The sequence below is a fragment of the Ammospiza nelsoni genome, chromosome 5 (genome assembly GCF_027579445.1).
Source record: "Ammospiza nelsoni isolate bAmmNel1 chromosome 5, bAmmNel1.pri, whole genome shotgun sequence".
NCBI lineage: Eukaryota > Metazoa > Chordata > Aves > Passeriformes > Passerellidae > Ammospiza > Ammospiza nelsoni.
This window is the reverse complement of record NC_080637.1, coordinates 68,124,069-68,141,810: the sequence shown is the minus strand read 5'-3', so window position 1 is coordinate 68,141,810 and position 17,742 is coordinate 68,124,069. Positions and strand designations below refer to the sequence as shown.

The 17,742-nt window shown below is 41.2% G+C and overlaps 1 protein-coding gene across 2 annotated transcripts in view; it reads right to left on the bottom strand.

Moving 5' to 3' along the window:
- Positions 1-4,529: 4,529 nt before the first annotated feature.
- KIAA0930 (KIAA0930 ortholog) overlaps positions 4,530-17,742 on the bottom strand; it is a 53,391-nt gene continuing 40,178 nt past the window's right edge. For both annotated transcript variants that reach the window (XM_059471922.1, XM_059471923.1), the window contains exons 7-10: positions 16,509-16,703; positions 13,750-13,912; positions 10,979-11,134; positions 4,530-9,361 (exon numbers count right to left, since the gene is read on the bottom strand). In XM_059471922.1, coding sequence (XP_059327905.1) covers positions 9,321-9,361; positions 10,979-11,134; positions 13,750-13,912; positions 16,509-16,703 — 555 coding nt within the window. In that variant the 3' untranslated portion in view covers positions 4,530-9,320. The remainder of the gene's footprint in view (positions 9,362-10,978; positions 11,135-13,749; positions 13,913-16,508; positions 16,704-17,742) is intronic.

Genomic DNA, 17,742 nt, shown 5'->3' with positions numbered 1-17,742 from the left:
AGGAACTGTCAGTTCTGTTCTTACTGTAGCAACAAGAGAATGATGTGCAATATGGTACAAGCAGACAACTGGAAGACAGTTTTATCTTGGACACACTGGCAGCCCCTGGCTTCTGACAGGTCAGAACAAAGGGTTGCACTTCCACATGATCCTTCCAAGGTGTTTGTCCTTAGTCCCAAAACCCAGCTGAGGCAGAGCTGGATGTGCTGCATTGCTCCTGCTGCTGGTACTTTGCTGAAGAAAGCTCTTCCCACAACAAACTTCAGGACTTTTAAAGACCTTTCTGTTGCCTGTTGCCCTTGCCAGGAGACACATGCACAAGGGTGTGTATCAGTATTTCTCCATGTGATAAAAATGCTGTGCTGCAGTGCATTAAAACAAAGCAGCAGAGGGCAGCTTTGCCAGAAGCTTTCTGTTGCATGTGGGGAGCATGGGGTATTTTGTAAACTTAGTTTTCAGCTGTGATAAAATTAACCAGGTGGCAATAATTTGGGGATCAGAGCAGTCATTCTGGTCTTGGTTTCACTCTCAACTTTGTCAGACTGTGTTTGGTGGTTTAATCCTTTTCTTTTTTCAAATGTTGCTGGAAACCTCTTCCCTGGTAACTTTTTCTACTTTGCTTCCAACTCTGGGACTTCTCCAAGAGCTTGATGATAATATGAAACTTGAACTGCTCTCAGATGTGTCACACTGACCAGCTCTGGCAAGATGGAACAAACATGCTGTTTTGCCTCTGGCTAATGTGACACAAGAGGAAAAACCCCTTTCCTTAAAAAACCTCAGTGTGACACAATTCATACAGGGGACCTGGTGGTCCAGCACAGTGGTATCCTGTGGGCAGGGAACAAGGAATTCCTTAACACCATTTGATGAGGTGCAGCACATCTCACCTGTACCCCTGCTCTGGGGGGGAGCAAATGGCTGCCTGTAGGCCTAATTCACTGCACAATTCAGGTTATGGCTTTTTTTCCCCTCTTCATTAAAAGGAGGAAAATCTTGATTTCATCTATAGCCCTGTTGACCAAAGTTCCAAAATAAAGGCCTTTGCTCACATTTCAGCCACGTTTAGGGTACAAGAATTGCATTTTTAACACTGGAGTGTGAAGGGAGCTTAGATGCCATTTGAGATATTTGAAAAATAAACTGGTGCCTTTGAGGATTCTTTTTGCATCTGGCTAAATACTTAAACCATTAAAAGTCAGTGACATTGCTTTCCTCAAAATAAGATATACTTTTTTTTAATAACAAGTCTTGCTGCTACCTAAATTGGAGGCCCAAAGCTGACAGGGTGTGTCTAAATGTGTATGAATGAAAAACAGAATGCTGCCTAAGAGTTTAGTCCAGGCTCTGGTCCAAGGGCTCAGTTAATTTTGCATTTGTCTTTTGACTGTAGTGTCTTAACCCTGTCTCTGTACAGAAAGGTTTATAGACAGAGCTCTGGTTGTACATCCCATCAAGAACAGCTCTGGCTATAAAAGCTTGGCCTTTTCTTTGCTTACTTCCAAAAGCTCATGGATTTGGAACTGTTCTTTATCCTTAGAAACATGGACCAACAAGCTGAAGTTAACACTTCTTTCCTTATGCCTGCCTCTAAAGAGGGGCAGTTGTTAGGTTTTGCACACATGGATGTGGCCCAATTCTGACAGTACACCTCTGGCCTGTTTACAAGCAGAGGGCACAGAGTGAATGGAAAAATAATAGAGGAATAATAAATTGTGTTGGAAAGAATTAAACCTTACCCTAGTCATCATAGCAAGTAACACCTGAATTCTTCTGTGCTTGTATTTAATCAGTAAAGCCAGGAGAAGGTAAAAAATTGAGATGTCACCTTCATTAGAATGTCAAATATATGCATAAACATACAATTTTGAACATTTTACATGGGGAAAATTGCCTCTGAAAGGACAGGGAAGAATTTCCCTGCAAAGCAGATTTCAATCAACATCAATTCATGGTGTCTGTACCATTATGTGAACTATGAAGCAGGAAAAGATAGTCATACACTGACAAACTTGGTGCTCAGGTATAAAGCACAGCCTTTTCCAGCACTTTAGACATTTTTGATGATGCTTCAGTTTCTATTTAAGGAATACTAAAATACAGAAAGGCTGTAAAAGGCCAGAGATTGTTAAATAGAAATAAAGGCCTTAAATAAAAAAGCAAATTTTACAGAGACCACAGACATCAGTGTACTACTGCCTTCATAACAAACTGGCACATGCTATCCAAGGAAAGAATTTTGGTCAGAATTCCAACTCAAAGAGGCATTCCTGTGTCTTAGTAATGTATTTTAACAGCTGGATATCAGATACCTGATATTAAAGATGCAAGCTTCTGCCCCAATCTGCATTGATGCCTTCGTTTTTCCAGGTGTATGTAGATGTTGGAGTGTCTTATCCATTCCTCCTCCTCTGGTTTTGAAGTTTCAGCTGGAAAATAAACATCTCTGCTTCTTTTAATTATCAGAATAATTTCTAAGGGAGATATTACAGTTGGCTTGAAATTTATTTTAAAATATTAAATTGCAGTATGCAAGGTTTAATTTGGGAGGGCAACACTGTGCTCCTCTAAGCCCTTTTGGCTGATGGATGTGAAAGTTTATATTAAATTTACAGTTCAGATGAACACACTGTAGAACATAAACCAATCAAGGAGGTTTGCTGTGCTATTGAAACTGAAGTTCAGCTCCCTTTGCAGCACTGTAACATTTAAACTGTTGTTAAAGATTGACTTTCTGATGCCTTAACTTATTTGCATTTGATAAAATTTTGTAGCTGGTGCCTGTGTGCAGAATTACCTGACATTAAACAATTTAAAGTGGCATGAGCTAGTCTAAATCCAATGAAGATGCTGAATGTGATGATTTGTTAGTTGTTAGTAGATTTCAAAATGCTCTGAATTTTTCAGTGGGTACTTCAGTTTTACATAACATGTATGTTAATGTTTTCATTAGTTCTGATACACTGAGGTCATGTACAAAAATCCATGGAAAATGTGAATAAATGAATGGAAGGTTCATTTGTCTTGTGTGAATCACTTTCATTTTCAGTGTATAACATGGAGTAATAAAATTAATTGTACAATCAGTGGCTTGCAGGTGAATTCCTGCCTGGATAATTCTGCTACTAAAAGAAGGAATGTCCTGCCCTGCCCATTCCTGACTGGGAAACCTGGAGCCAGATCAGCAAAATGCTTCCTCCTTGTGAGGTCAAGGAGCTGGGGCTGCCTTGGAGGACAGAGGGAACACCTGTGCTCACACAGCAGTAGAGTGACTGACCTCTAAACCCTGCACAGGAATATTAAAGGATTTAGAAACCACATCGTCTAGCTCTACCTGATGACCCTCACTGAATTTACTTCTTGCCTAGAGGCATGAACCTAAAGTCAGGCCAAAGTGATTATTTTTTTCATTGGTTTGTGACAGTTTGCAAACACAAGAAAAACCACCATTTGGATTAAAAACTAAATCCAAAACCAGCAAACCTTTTCCTGTCCAAACTTCCTGAATGACTAACCAAGCAGGGGGAGGTTTATTACCAACACTTGTGAGGTTCTAATGCTCTTTACCTTTTGTAATGATTTAAATAATGTTTCTCCCTTATGGCTGCTTCCAAAACCTTTCAACTTGAAGCATTCAAGGAAAAAAAATCACAGTTTGTTTCAAAGCAATATTTTAGTATTTCCCAGCCAGCTAAGATTCCTGCCCAGTTGCATGAGCAGTCACAAAACAGCACTGCCAACAATCTGCTCAAACATCCATGTAAAGAACTGAGACATCCTGTTATTCTTAAGCTCTGTGTTTTATTTCTCCCTAATATCCCACACATCTCTGAGCTTAGGATAAATGTTGTTACCTACCACATGGATTCATAAAACATCCTGGTCTGGAATTCTTGGAAATGAAATCACCAGCACATCAGCTCATGGACATAGTTGGTAACATTTGTTCAAGGAGTATATACAAAAATCCCCTGAAGGTTTCCAAAATATCAGGTGGAGAGAGAGGATTCAGAGCCTTGCATGTCTTTAAACCAAGGCAGATCCCAGCCAGTACACACAATTCAAAGCAGTGCAGATCTAAATGCAATCTCATTTTTGTGACAGTGCACAAATCTGCATTGAAATTCTTCCTGAATTAATCAGGAAGAAACCATAACAGCCATCAGTCCTCACTATTATTCACTGGACAAATATAAATATGAGTACATAACCAAGTTGAAAACAAACCATAGATCACTTTAAAACCAATTCAGGACTCCACTGACTTTTACCTTCTTCCCCCTTACCCAATGTCAAGCAGTCAGGGACTGATCACTCAGAGGTTCTGTAGCAGAAGCAGCTTTGCTCCAAGTGCAGTCAGAATGAAGAGCAATGAGGCCACTCTGCCACATGAGTTTCCATCTGGCAATGCCTACAGGAGTGCCACAAAGCCTGTCCCACCACTGGTGCCTGCCACCAGGAAGGAACACATCCAAACTCCCAACACCAGCAGGCACAGTAGAAAGAAAACACCACTAACAGACTTCATGGTCATTAAAGAGGTCTGTTTATTTGCTGCAGGGTCCAACACTTTCTTCACTGCTGCCATAAGCACAGCCAACTTTATTTTTGGTGCACAACCTTCTCCTTGCTCTTTGATCAAATGGCTCAGTACAGTGCCTGCACAATTTTCAACCCATCACCTTTTAAGCAACACCAATGATCGATGAGGCAAATAAAACCCGAACCATGCAACATGTGTTAGGCTGATAAAATTAGGCTGAGAATATTTATATATTTACATAGAGAACATTCAACATTGGAACCTGCTTGCAGACTTGTATTATCTTGACCAAGTATCCAAACAGCTACATTCTGGTGTAAAATACTCTTTTGTTTAAGGTTTTGTGTAAAAGCTACTTATTTCACAATGCCTTGAACTGGATAACTGTACCTGGTTCTGACACAGAATTTCTACACACCAGCACCACACATACCTTGCAGAATGTGTAAGGCATTTGCAGACATCTGATTGCTGTGACCACAGGAAATCCACTTTCCAGAGCTTTCAGCCATGACCTTTGGAAACCATGAGAGTCTTTCAAATACAAAGAGTGAATTCATATGAGAGACACTGTTCATCCAAGAACTATAAACTTGTCATTTCTTGACACTGCTACATACAACACAGATAGAATTTAAGACTAATAAATTATTTTCCTAAATAAAAATTTGTTCTTAAACCCCACTGAGTAACAACAGGGCTTAGGCACTTCTGAAGATTTTATCTTACATCTGTCTTTAATATGGAAGCTTTAGACTATAAAATACAGGACAAGGAATCATCTCAAAAAGGAACAATTAGTGACTGGCAAGAAACAGGTCAATAGCCTAAGAGTGTAGTCTATTTCCCTGGATTCCACATCCACACAGAATTTCAGTGATCAGATGGGATTCTGTACATGAGGGTCTGCTGGAAGAAATCTGTCTGCAGAGCCAAGGATTCACTGTCTAAATAATGAACATACTTTGGGGAAAACAAATTTCTGTGAAAAGTCACCTGTGCAAAAAATTCTCTTTTCTGGAAAGCACATCCTGCCCAGAAAAAGAAAACTATAAAAATAGTAACAGCAATCCAGAGCCCAACATACCCAAGCCTTGTAAACAATGAAGGCCAGGAGAATAAAAAGAGAAGGAACAGGGACCAACACAAACTGGATTAGCCAAGACAGCTGAAAGACTCATAGAGTTTCTAAAAGCATCTTCTTTTTAAAAGGAGATTTGGAATCCGCCTTGTCCTGGCTGGCAGGACATAAGAGAACATAATTTCACATACATGGTGGTCTCTAAGGCAGAGCAATAATCTGCTAGCACAAAATAATTGATTTAAGAGCTTTCTTAAAAAGAAAAAACAAACAACAACCCAAAAAAAAACCCAACCAACACAAAACAAAACATCCCAAGCTTTTTATACTGGTTAAATCAATAGCAGTGAAAAACTTGTTATGGATTAAAAGATTCACATCCTTGTATTTCACATCTATCAATATACAACATCTATGAGGAGCTCAAGTGGTAATCCTTGATCTCCAGAGGGAGTGAATGGGCAGAAGGATGGAAGGAGTTAACTGAGCAATGAGGTATGGTGGAATTCCAAAAAGAAAGCTGTTCTGCCAAGTTTCCCAAATGTGTTGACTGAGCTGCATCTTCAAACATCAGCATGACTAATGAAACACACTGTGCTCCAACCATCAAGACAATGACAGCCAAAAGCCTTCATGGCACTGCAGGACACACCAGCTCCATCTGCAGCAATTATTTCAATGCTGAATTATTTCAACAGGGGCTGAATCCAGTTCACTGCTTAGGAGCTACAGAATTAAACCCCTCACCCCTCTCAAATACTGTGAGAGGTTCTTAGCAACCTTCATTTTTCTTTTTTGATGTAGTGCAAGAGCATGCGAAGGGTCCAGCTGTGCCATCCTGACCCAAACAGAATTTTTTGATCAAATTCCCTGTCAATCTGTCCACACAAAAGGACAATTTTCAGGGTTTGTTTAAAAGCAGAACAAAATGTGGAATTTGATAACAAAAAGTGGGAACCACTGGCTATACATAAAAAGTCCAAGACAGTTGTTTAAAGAAGGAATAACTGAGAATCTGGAACATTTTTGCTTCCAAAAAACACTATTGACATTCAGTAGACTTTTTGACCTCTTGTTTTCCATGGATGTCCATGAGGGCATACTTGTGGTCCTTTTCTACTAGAAAAGGTGAGTCATCAATGTACCTACAGCATATCCCACTAGCAAGATACAAGAAATTAATTCACTTTTTTTAGGACATTACAGCCCTTCAAACACTAGACATCAAATCCAACCACATACATGTAACAAAGCAGATGATACCTCCTGAAACACAGATGTAGGATCTAAACTGTACCTTCCATAGCACTGCTTTTACACTGATGCACCAGCTTAGAATCATTCCTCATTTGCTTTGAAATCTTACACAGCAAGATTTTCTCAGTCTTTCAAAATCACACAAAGTTAAGCCACCTAAACATAATACACAACACCAAGGGAGCATTACAAATTCTTGTCCACTGAGAAGCGTTCAGGCACCCACAGCTGAGGGTCCTATGTGGATACACTTCCTTTTTACATTGTTCCTCTGGCTGCCTGCCTGAAGGTATCAATTGTCATGATTAGTACAAATGGGAACCCTCTCTCCCTTCCCTCTGCAATGAAGATTTGAAGGAAAACCAAGCACTGATTTGCCCAGTCCAGCAGTATGAAAGTACAGAGTAAGGAGCACATTGAGAGGCTTGTTTTCTAGCTGTGGTTTAACCCTCAGCATGGGCAAAGTGAGAATATTTTACTGACTGATGCCAGGCACAGTACCTGCAGGGGATATCAGACACCCAACCAGGCTGCCTGGCCAGTTCCTTGAGAGGGCACTTCAGCTGCTGTGTGAGGACTCCACCTCTCCCTGGGCTCGGGGGCAACCAGGTTAGATGGTGGAAACACCCTCACAGACCACAGGCAACATTCCAAGGCTGCAGCATGAAAAGTGGGTGTGCTGGTAGTGACAAAGGGAACATTTTCCTAACATTTTCTTGCAACACATTTGAAGCCAACTGAACAGGGTCAGCTGTCCCTGTCATACACTCATGCTGCCAGTGTAAGAAAGGCCACTGTGCTGTACTAAGGTGACAGCCAGCCTCAAATACAGACAGACCTCCTTACCATGCTGGAGTCATCAGGTTGGGCTCAAGGGCAAATTTGGCCTGCCTTTATGCTGAAGTGGAGCTACTTCCACGGAACCTAGCCTGAGGAAAAAAAGCAGTAAGTCCTATTTGAGAGGTTAAGTCATTAGGTGCTACTGTGAGAGTAACAACAAAGCACTTTGGAAAGACCAGGTACGAGGGAGACAAAGGTCCAGGCTCAGAGCACATGCCACAGCATCAGCTTTAGGTGCTCAGAGTCTGAAAAGTGACAAAAATGGCATCTTCTCTCTCCCTTTGTGCATGTACTGGAGTCTCACATGCCCCAAGGGACATGCCACCCCTCCCACTGCTGTGGGGTCCTAAATGGACCCAAGAATGTACTGGCTCTCATCAAAATAGCCAGCCAGAGCACAGTAATCTCAGTATTCTATAATTTTATTTTCAAATTTCAAGGACAGCAGTTTTGCTGTTTAGAGAGAGCTGGACTTTATGTGTAAACATAAGGCTGTTTTCCTGAGAGCTCCTGACACACCATTTTCAGACCTCCCACTATGCAATTTTTAGTCACTTTTCAGAACAGAATTATGTTTCCATCTTTTGTATTTCAAGAAAGCTCTCTGTGCTTCAGCATGTAACAACCAAAGATGGAAAATTCGGGCAGGCTGCCTCATCATAAAGCAGCTCTCACACCCTCCCTGCCTACAAAGGGTATCCCAAGGATGACTACAAACCCCCAAGTCCAGTGCATGCAGGAGGATGGGTTCCTGGTAAAGTTTTAGGCCTTTGGAGAACAATTAGAGTCTCCTGTTATTTCACTTTAGACTCAAAGTGGAATTAACTCAACTGAGAGGAAGATAAGCAGCATTAGTACTGGAGATGAACCTCAGCTTTACTATAGCAGCACATTTTAGCCTTCTTTTCACTGGCTCATTTTCTCAGCCAGCTCTTGAGGATGAAAATGTTGCTGTTCTTTGGTAGATATGGAAATCTGTCAGCAGAGTTCACCTGTCCTAACACTGACACATGAAAAATGGGAACATTTTCAGCCTCTTTGAAGCTCTGACCTGCTGCACATACCAAAACAGCAATGTATCTTTCTCCTTTTCTTCCCTTAGAAGGAAACTGCTCTCTCCCTGCTCTGATCCACACACACACAGAAGCACACACACACTCACAAATGGCTGATCAGACGAGGAGAGGGTATGGCCAGAGTCTATTAAGGGATGTCCAACAGCACATCATTATGAAATTCTTAGAATGTTTCTCCCAAAGAATATAAAGTTTAGCACATTCTGTACATATTGTTGGCTTCTTAGTTATAAAGTAAACATGGTAGCAAACTGTCCATAAAGTGTTGACTCGGTTTAAACGCAGCCCCTTCTTATTTTGTCTTGCTGAAAGTCCTCTTCCAGCCAGAAACACTCCAGTCATGTGGGCATTCGGTGTGTGACAGCAGAGGAAGGAAGAAAGAGGCACTTTTGATCGGCTGGTATTCCTGGAGTTCCCTTTTTCCTGCGGAGGTCTCTGTTCCTGACACTAGGTGGTAGTGTTAGCACGGAACCGCTGGGATAGGCACTTGGCAACAAGGCTCCAAGGCAGTGCCCGCCCTCTGCTATGTCATCAGGATTGGTTTCTGCCGCACTTCCAGGATATCTGGGCAGGGGAGACAAACAGAGAGACACAGCCGACTGAAAAGGCTCCTCAGAGCAGCCACAATACCTGGAAGCATGAAGAACTGGAGACATGAGCATGGACTGTGGCACAGCTCACCAGGAATCTAAAACGTGACAAGTCCACGGCTTTGCCTGTTAAAATCTGAGTTAACCAGGATGCAACTGGGAGGAATTGAAAGATGAAGAACTGCAAATATATCCCATCATATGGAGAGGAGAGCTGATCCACTTTAATTTATACAGGGATGAAGCAAAATACATTATTCCCTGGCGATATTTTCCAGGGAAACAAGTGTAAGTGCCATTAACAAGAGATGCCAAGGGGTTTCCCATTCTTGAAGGGACAAATGCAACATCCCCAAGTCCATTAGGGAGACTTCTCTGGGTACAAAACATTCAACTCTTTCCTTCATGCTATAGCCCAAAGCCTACATTTCTGCACTCAAAAAGCTGCCATTAAAAAAAAACCAACAAAAACATTCATCTTTTTGGCTCCTTAATTCCATATTGTCAAAGTGGGACAGAATATGAACCTTAAAAGTTCTGTTGTAATCATGGGCATCTTTCTAAATATACACGGTAAAACCAACATGGCAGGGCACTACGCAGAAACATCTGGAATCTGGGCTGTGATGTCCTTTTCTAGGCTACACAAAGAACAAGAAACATGGGAAAAGGGAGCACACAATTAAAAGGCTGATCAAATGCCTCTGCACAAAGAAGATGTGAGCAAAAATGATCCCCAGCTCCAGAAGGCTCCAGCCACACCTCTGTGAAGAATTAACACAGCGGAGGGAATGAAGGGCCACAGAGATGACTAAGGAACTGGATCTTCTGACATATGAGAAGGTGACAGAAGTGTGATTATCCAACATGGACAGAAGGGTCAGAGTGACATCTTATCAATAAACTCAAGACATTTTAAAAAGTACTTTGATCACTATCAAAGTGATAGTGGGATTTTAATATCTTAGTACAGGCTTCCTAACTACCCAAGAGAAAAGAGCACCTTTCCTACTTCACCCTGCCCCACATGTAATGCTCCTGCTACCTGGAAAGCCACTGGCACAAATACACTGATTACAAAAAAGGCCTTGGAAACAGGGCCTACACAACATGTCCATGTGAGTAGGGAAAAACTACAGATGAAAATTCTGCCTTACAGTCCAGAAATTTCATGCCCTATTTCTGTGTATCTCAATATATACTCTAAGTATGTTCAACAAATTAGGTCTCAGAAAGGATGTTCAAGCTCAAAGCCAGTATTTGAGCATAGAAGCATTTGTGCCATTTGAGCAGATATTAAATGCCAGCAGAAACAATACATCTTCTGTGAATTCCAAAACGCCTGTGGTGAGAGAGTGAGTAAGCTTGGTAACTCCAGCTAACTTGCTGTAAGACAATGATCATAAGGAATAATTATATTCTTTGCTGAAACATTGTTCAAAATCCATCCTGAATTACAAATGACCCATTTTTAACTGGAATCTAATTTCTTCTAAATTGAAATCAATTCCTATTTACAACAGCATTACAGAGAAATACTTGTACAAATACAAGTATTTGGTGGGCTGTGCACAATGGATGTCAAAATTACCTGTTAAAATTCGATGCAATGGCAAAGTGATGTATGTTAAGTGTGCATAGAGTAGAAAGTTTTCATCAGTTCTGTTCAGCTTGAGCCACGAGCCCACCAGCGAGCGTCCTGTTCCCGACAGGGAGCGCGAGCGCAGATTGGTCGCGTTGTGCAGATCTGCAAAGGCAGGGAGAGACAGCAAGCCTCAGGGGATTGTACTTCACTGGAACACTTCTGAAACTCAAAAAAAAGAGGAAAGCCTCCCATTTGTTGCTTAGAGACAAATCACATGCAGGACACTATCATAACTGCCTTTTAAAAACCAGGCAGACCTTGCCTAGCAGGGTTCACCATTTATACTGAAGCTGAAAACAACAGAGAGGAGAGGGCTTGTGTTACCACACTGCAACAGCAGAACACTGACTCAGCCTTCCCTCATACACAAAATCATAGAATAACCCTAAAATTAAGTACTTACTCATGCAGAAATTCACCTGGGTAACAAAATGGAAATTGTTTCTTTTGAAGAAAATGGCTATCTAGCAGACATGGGGAGATTCAACATGAACACCTCAGTTTCCTGCATACCTCCATGCACACCCTGAGCCACACCTAGGACCCTTCAGGTGAACCATTGTTCTCAGAATTAGTTTAGATGTCCCCAAGCAACTTTAAAAACAAAAAGATACTGAGTCCCCTGTAGGCCAGAGGAGTTTTTTATAAGTGCAGGTCTCTCTCACAGCCACGTGCTGGATTTTTTGAGTGTTTTTAAATCTTTGTTCTATTTCCTTGTACAACTCAGTTCCACAGGGCTAAAATCAGATAGTCAATAGATTGAATCTGAACCAGAGTGATCCAAGCTCTGGGACTGAAAGCAGATTGTGATCCAAAGAGGAAAATATGTGGTGGCAGCTGCTCTAGAAAGATGCGTAGCAATGTGGGAGGAACAAAACTGTGAAAATCTTTCCCTCCTTCCCTATACATGTGTATAGCCAAGCTGTCTATTACCTCTTCCCATACATGACCACTATGCCAGGAGCTCTGTGGTGATCAAGGCAGAAGGATCTGACTCTGGAAGCTGCAATAAGCACAGCTCTCCTGGTGTACCATGGTTGCACACAGCAAAGCCACTGAAGTGGGCCTTGATGGTTTGTTCCTGCTCACCACAGGTCTGTCTGCACTGGGGCAACTCTGCAGCATCACTGGCTGTACCAGGGACACTGCTGATCTTTACACAATCCACATCTTTTCCTCCACCCACAAAGCCAAGATGCACCCAAATCTCTGCTCCTATCTCTGCATCTTCTGCATCTGCACCTGGCTTCTTCATGCCAAAAGAAGAGTTTCACCACTGCAGCTCCCAAGGAGCACTGGTAGGACACTCAGGTTTCTGAAATTTGTAAAAAAATGGCAATTTTACAAAATTTAGCAATTCTTTTTACTATTTCTCGCAGAAAACTAATTTTTGAATAAATCAATCTTCCTTAGCATAAGCTGTTAAAATATTCCTCTTTTCATTTTTCAGATGAGGATCAATAGAGTCAAAACACTTAGAAACCATTTCTTGGTGTTTTATATGAATGCTATAAAATATCTGAAAAACCTAGAATTTGTTTACTTCCATAAATATATTAGAAGGAAAAGGATATTAAAATAAAAAGAATGTCCATCATTATCATTAAAGACTCTGGGATCAGACCCTGCAAGACAACCCTGAGCAGGCACTGCACAATCCATGAGGGCTGCCAGAGAAACACCTCAAACTCTGCTCTATCCTGGGCAAACTCCAAAATAAAGATACCAGAAACAGGACTACATGTGGGGAAAGCTGCCCTTCTCCCCACACCACTCTGTGTCCAGTAAAATATACTAAAACACATCTCATTTGAAATAACATATGTTTTGATTAGGCAAATTAGGGAAAAAGAGATGAGTGAAGGTTTTTTTGATAGAACCCTGAATTAGCTACCATCAGTTTAAGCTGCCACAGAATTTGCATTGAACACTGTCACTTCAGTTTGCTTTTTAATGTGCAATTCTTTATTAGCTAAGGTGGTCCAGTGCTGCTGATAGGCAATTTCTTTGCTACTTTCTTTGCTACTTGTAATCTGGAAATTACCTTTGGGTTTATCTGTTAGAATGCTAACAGACAGATTTGTTGACTGAAATGTTTTTCAACACTAGGAAAGCAATTTGGACATGGATATTTTTGAGTTTCCTGCCTCACAAGACAGTGATATGACTGGGATTTATGTACTATATTCTGAGTCAGGCTCCACCTTGCCAGTTGTTTCCTGCTGAGTAACTAGGATTTAAAGGCAGAGTTTCACAAGGCACTAAACTATGATGCAGACAAATTCATTATGTTTTCTCTATAAAGTTTACAATTTATTCAAAGCCAGCTGAAGTAAATGCCTTTTCACTAGCTTTAACCAACTCTGGATCAAATTAGAATTCAAAGAATGTGTTCCTCAGAACATGTCCAAACCCACTACACCTGGAGAAGTGCCCCCAGAGACTGTGGCATCTGGGAAAGGGAAGGATTTCAGCTGCTCCACTTTCAAATGGATCCACACAAAATAAATTTTAATATATTCAGGACTTGTGGGCTCCAGCCTTCAAAGAGATGCTTAAGCCTATGAAAAATCTCATTTTCAGAGAGGCATTGGCTGTATGCAGAGCTCATGTTTTTCCACCCTGCAAACCTTCTTGAAAACCCTACACTGGGATCCCTTTCCACAGCTCTGTACCCTCTCCAGACAGGTCTGTTTGGCTGTCAGTACTTCTCTCACCTGCACCATCATCATCTCTGAAGAACTCCTCACTGTCATTTGCTGAATGGGACTTTTTCATCTCAGCAATTCGATTTCGGGGCACTTTTCTCTTGAGGGATGGGGAGAAGAAGGAGGGGCGGTTGTTTCTCTCTGGGGTTGGTGGTGTGCTGAAAGAAGTAACCTGAAAGGGAAATAAAAGAAATGCTGGAGAAAGTCTTGGCTTTCACTCCATGTGCCACGAGACAATCACAGGCATAAAAATCAGAATGATGACTGGTATCTAGCTCTATTTCATCACAGTGGCTACAGAATTTCAACTGAAAAATCACCTCAAGTTGCTCATCAAGGGGAAAATATTTTGATATATCACAACCCTCAACTGTTACATGAATAATGAAAAACCTCTCTCCTCAGATGATCACTTTTAACAAGGATCTACAGTCATAACGGCATAAAATTAGTAATTTAGGCACCAAGAATGTCAATCTTATTTTTGCATGTTGAAATACAGAAGACTTAAGAATATACTGTGTTGGACACACTCAAAATGTGCATCTTCATTTTTTGGCATGCACAAGGCAGCAGCTTCTCTACTGGGAAGGCTGTCCCATGGGATCCTTGTGGAAGGTCAATGTTCCTGGGGAGCAGGGCCACAAATTCCTGAGCCCAGCACACTGAGGCAGAAGTTAAGTCAATGTTCTCATTTATGTGTGTCGTGTTTCAATACTGGAAGGAGAAAGTGGAGCTGTGGTGCCTCAGAAGATTTGGTTGGTCCAAGTGATAACAGGGATGGAACTGTCTGTGGTGAAACTCAAGTTAGGGACAAAACTATGGAGACACCCTTCCTTCAGAGCAGTAGTTGCCACTGAGTAAATTACAATTAAAGCCAAGTACACCTGGTTTGGAGAGAACTGAAATGTATGCTGACGTACTGGTTTTGACTATTTTAATAGTTTTAAAATGAAAATATTTTAATAGTTTCATTTAAAAGGGAAGAAAATAGGGATAACTACTTTGTTAATGGACGTGAGTAATTTTGATCTTGTCCTTCTTTCTCACACACAGAATTTAACTATCCCATAACCTCCCTGAGCTGGTAAATGACACTGCTCATATCTGTCCAAAGAAATGAGAGACAGGTGACATGGAGTGATGATGGCAGCCAAACCAGGTTGAGTGCAAAACACAACTCACTCCATGTTGTACCTCTACCATTAATGCTAAAAAAAAAAGGACATTGTAGCATCCAACTGATCCTCTTCCCAGCACATTTCATTTCTAATTTGTGCTTGTCTCTGTATTTAATTTGGGAGTCATTTCATATCAAACTGCAGGGGGAACCAGAAACAGACACATCAGCATTAAAAACATTAGCAAAAAGCAGCGGTAACACATTATCAAATCTAATTTTACATTTTCCAGCTGACACTGAAAGCCTTGGAGACAAAAAAATCATGTTGTTCCTCCAGGCCTGATGTCTTCTGGCTATGTTTCTGTGGTAAAGAGCAAGAACATCCAGTTAATGAGTTCTGTGCTGGTAGCCCATATTGCCTTTTACCAAGTCAGAAACAAAAACTTCACTGCCTGCATGGAGACCTCTAGAAGCTGTTCTGCAGATCTTTAAATGATACAGGTTAGCTGCACTACACAGAAAACCATGCTAGACTCCATCAGGTACTGACCCAGCCAGGTCTGTGCAGTTATTTTGAAGACATGTCACCTAATCCCCATTAACCAGGTAAAATGTCTCAATGGAAAATAAGGCTCAGGATTGAATAAAGGCCAAATCAGCATCTGTGGTGATGGCATCTGATTCTGTTGGCATTTTACTGCACTTGCATTAAAATTAGGCATATGTATGACATATGATACTGGATCTGGATCCATGATCTTTGCTTTAGCATTATATAGGCTTGGTGTTGGCAGCATTCCTCAGTGGCACAACCTAAAAGCACCACTTAATATGAGGTTTAGCAAGCAACCTACGTAATACATAAATTCCACGTTTCTAGGTAAATCCCACTTTGCACAGAAGTGGAATCTACTTTTTTTTTTTCCTAGAAAACAGGCAGAATCATTGGTTTCCCTGGCATCAAGATTGCTGTTGTTTCAACAAAGCACTCCTCCAGAAGTATGAATCATCCAGTCATCTCTGTATTCAACATTTGCTCAGGAGAAACTGTGTTAAATAATCCATTCCACATAGTGAGCACAACCAAATTACACACAGGCAAACCTAAGTGCAGAACCTGGATGAGAGTTAACCCCAGCTCCAGCCTGCTGTGGCATTCACATTCTCTGAAAAACACCTTCACCCAGGGTTTTTTTCCTGGGAAGCTGAAAGGCAGCAAGAAAAGCCTCAGAGAAAAGGAAAACAATTCTTATCTGATTTGTTTGTCCTGTGTTGTGCTTGTGTGGAATGTGTTTGGAGATTGTTTACCCACAGGTAATTGTTTCATTGGACTCTGCTGTGAGTTGTTTTCACTCATTGGCCAATTGGGGCCAAGCTGTGTTGGGACTCTGGAAAGAGTCACAAGTTTCATTATTATCTTTTTAGCTTTCTATAAGTATCCTATCTGTATTCTTTAGTATAGTATAGTATTCTTTAATATGATATAGTATAATAAAGTAATGAATTAGCCTTCTGATAAGATGGGGTCAGATGCATCATTCTCTCCCCTCGTTGGTGGCCCTGCATTTCCAATAGCCTGCCCTCCTGTCTTTGGAACAAAGCATGTTCATGCTTCACCTTAAGAGTGTTTCTGTTTGCTACTTACTCTCTCATGCACTGGGGAGTCTGGATTTGAATCTTCTTCTGTCCCATATGGTGAAGTGTCACCAGTGGAAACTCTGCTCACTGCCATCTCTGCGTGTCCTTTTCCCTGTGGTCCTTTCATTCGGACAAACTCCATGTTGTTGTATTTATAAAAGCCAAAAGACATTCTCTGAGCCATCTTAGCTGCAACACTCACCTACAGTGCATGGAGACAGGAGAGAAAAACATGTAATAACAGCTCTACCACTTGAAAACAACATCCTCTGAAAGCAGCTATCTAAGAAAAAGGCAGAACCACAGTGAATAATAATTCCTAAGAAACATTTTAAGCCACAATCTGAGGCAATCTCCAAAAATAAAGTAATTTTACAGAGACAAAAACAGGTTCTGAGAAGAAACAACTCCTTCAGCAACCCAAAAGGCACAGCAAGCAGTGGCACAATAAGAGAAAAGGTTTTTATTCAGGTCCACACACTGTGGCACATGAGAGCACAGGCAGGTGTGTGCTCAACTCAATGCAGCCTGTGCTGGGGCAATCATATGAGTCCAAAAAGCAATAGACAGACACACAAGATCCCTCAAACCAGCAAAGCACACCCCACAACGGGGTCACTTCTTTGTCCCAAGTAATTTCTGGCATTTTTATGTTCCCACTGTCACGGCCAAAAAATAAGGAACCAGCCCCATGCACAACTAAGCTGCACTGCATGGCTCACCAGGACACCCTGACAGCTTTAAATCCCTTCAACAGACACAGGGGCTCAATTTCCAGTCGGCACAACTGAACTGAAAATTGAACTGAGAACTGAAAAAAGGAACAGACCAATAAGAAAACAGTCGAGGTTTTGCTAAGTGAAAATGATGCTTTAAGTTTTCAGCTTTTATCCATAAGTGTAAGTGATTTATTGCAATTTTCATTAGTTTATGAAAAGGCCAAGATGCTCATCAGCTTGCAATGTAGTGAGAATTACAGAATCCTAGAATAATTTAGGTTAGGTCATTTAATATCTTCAAGTTCAGTCATCACTGCCAAGCCCACCACTAAATCATGTCCTTAAGTGTCACATCTACACATCTGTTAAATATCTCAGGGGCTGAGACTCCCCCACTTCCCTGGACAGCCTGTTCCAGTGTTTTACAACTCTTCTAGCAAAGGACTTTTTCCTAGTATTCAATCTAAGCCTTCCCTGAAACAACTAATATCAAATAATCTTCAAAAGCATAGAGATTACTCC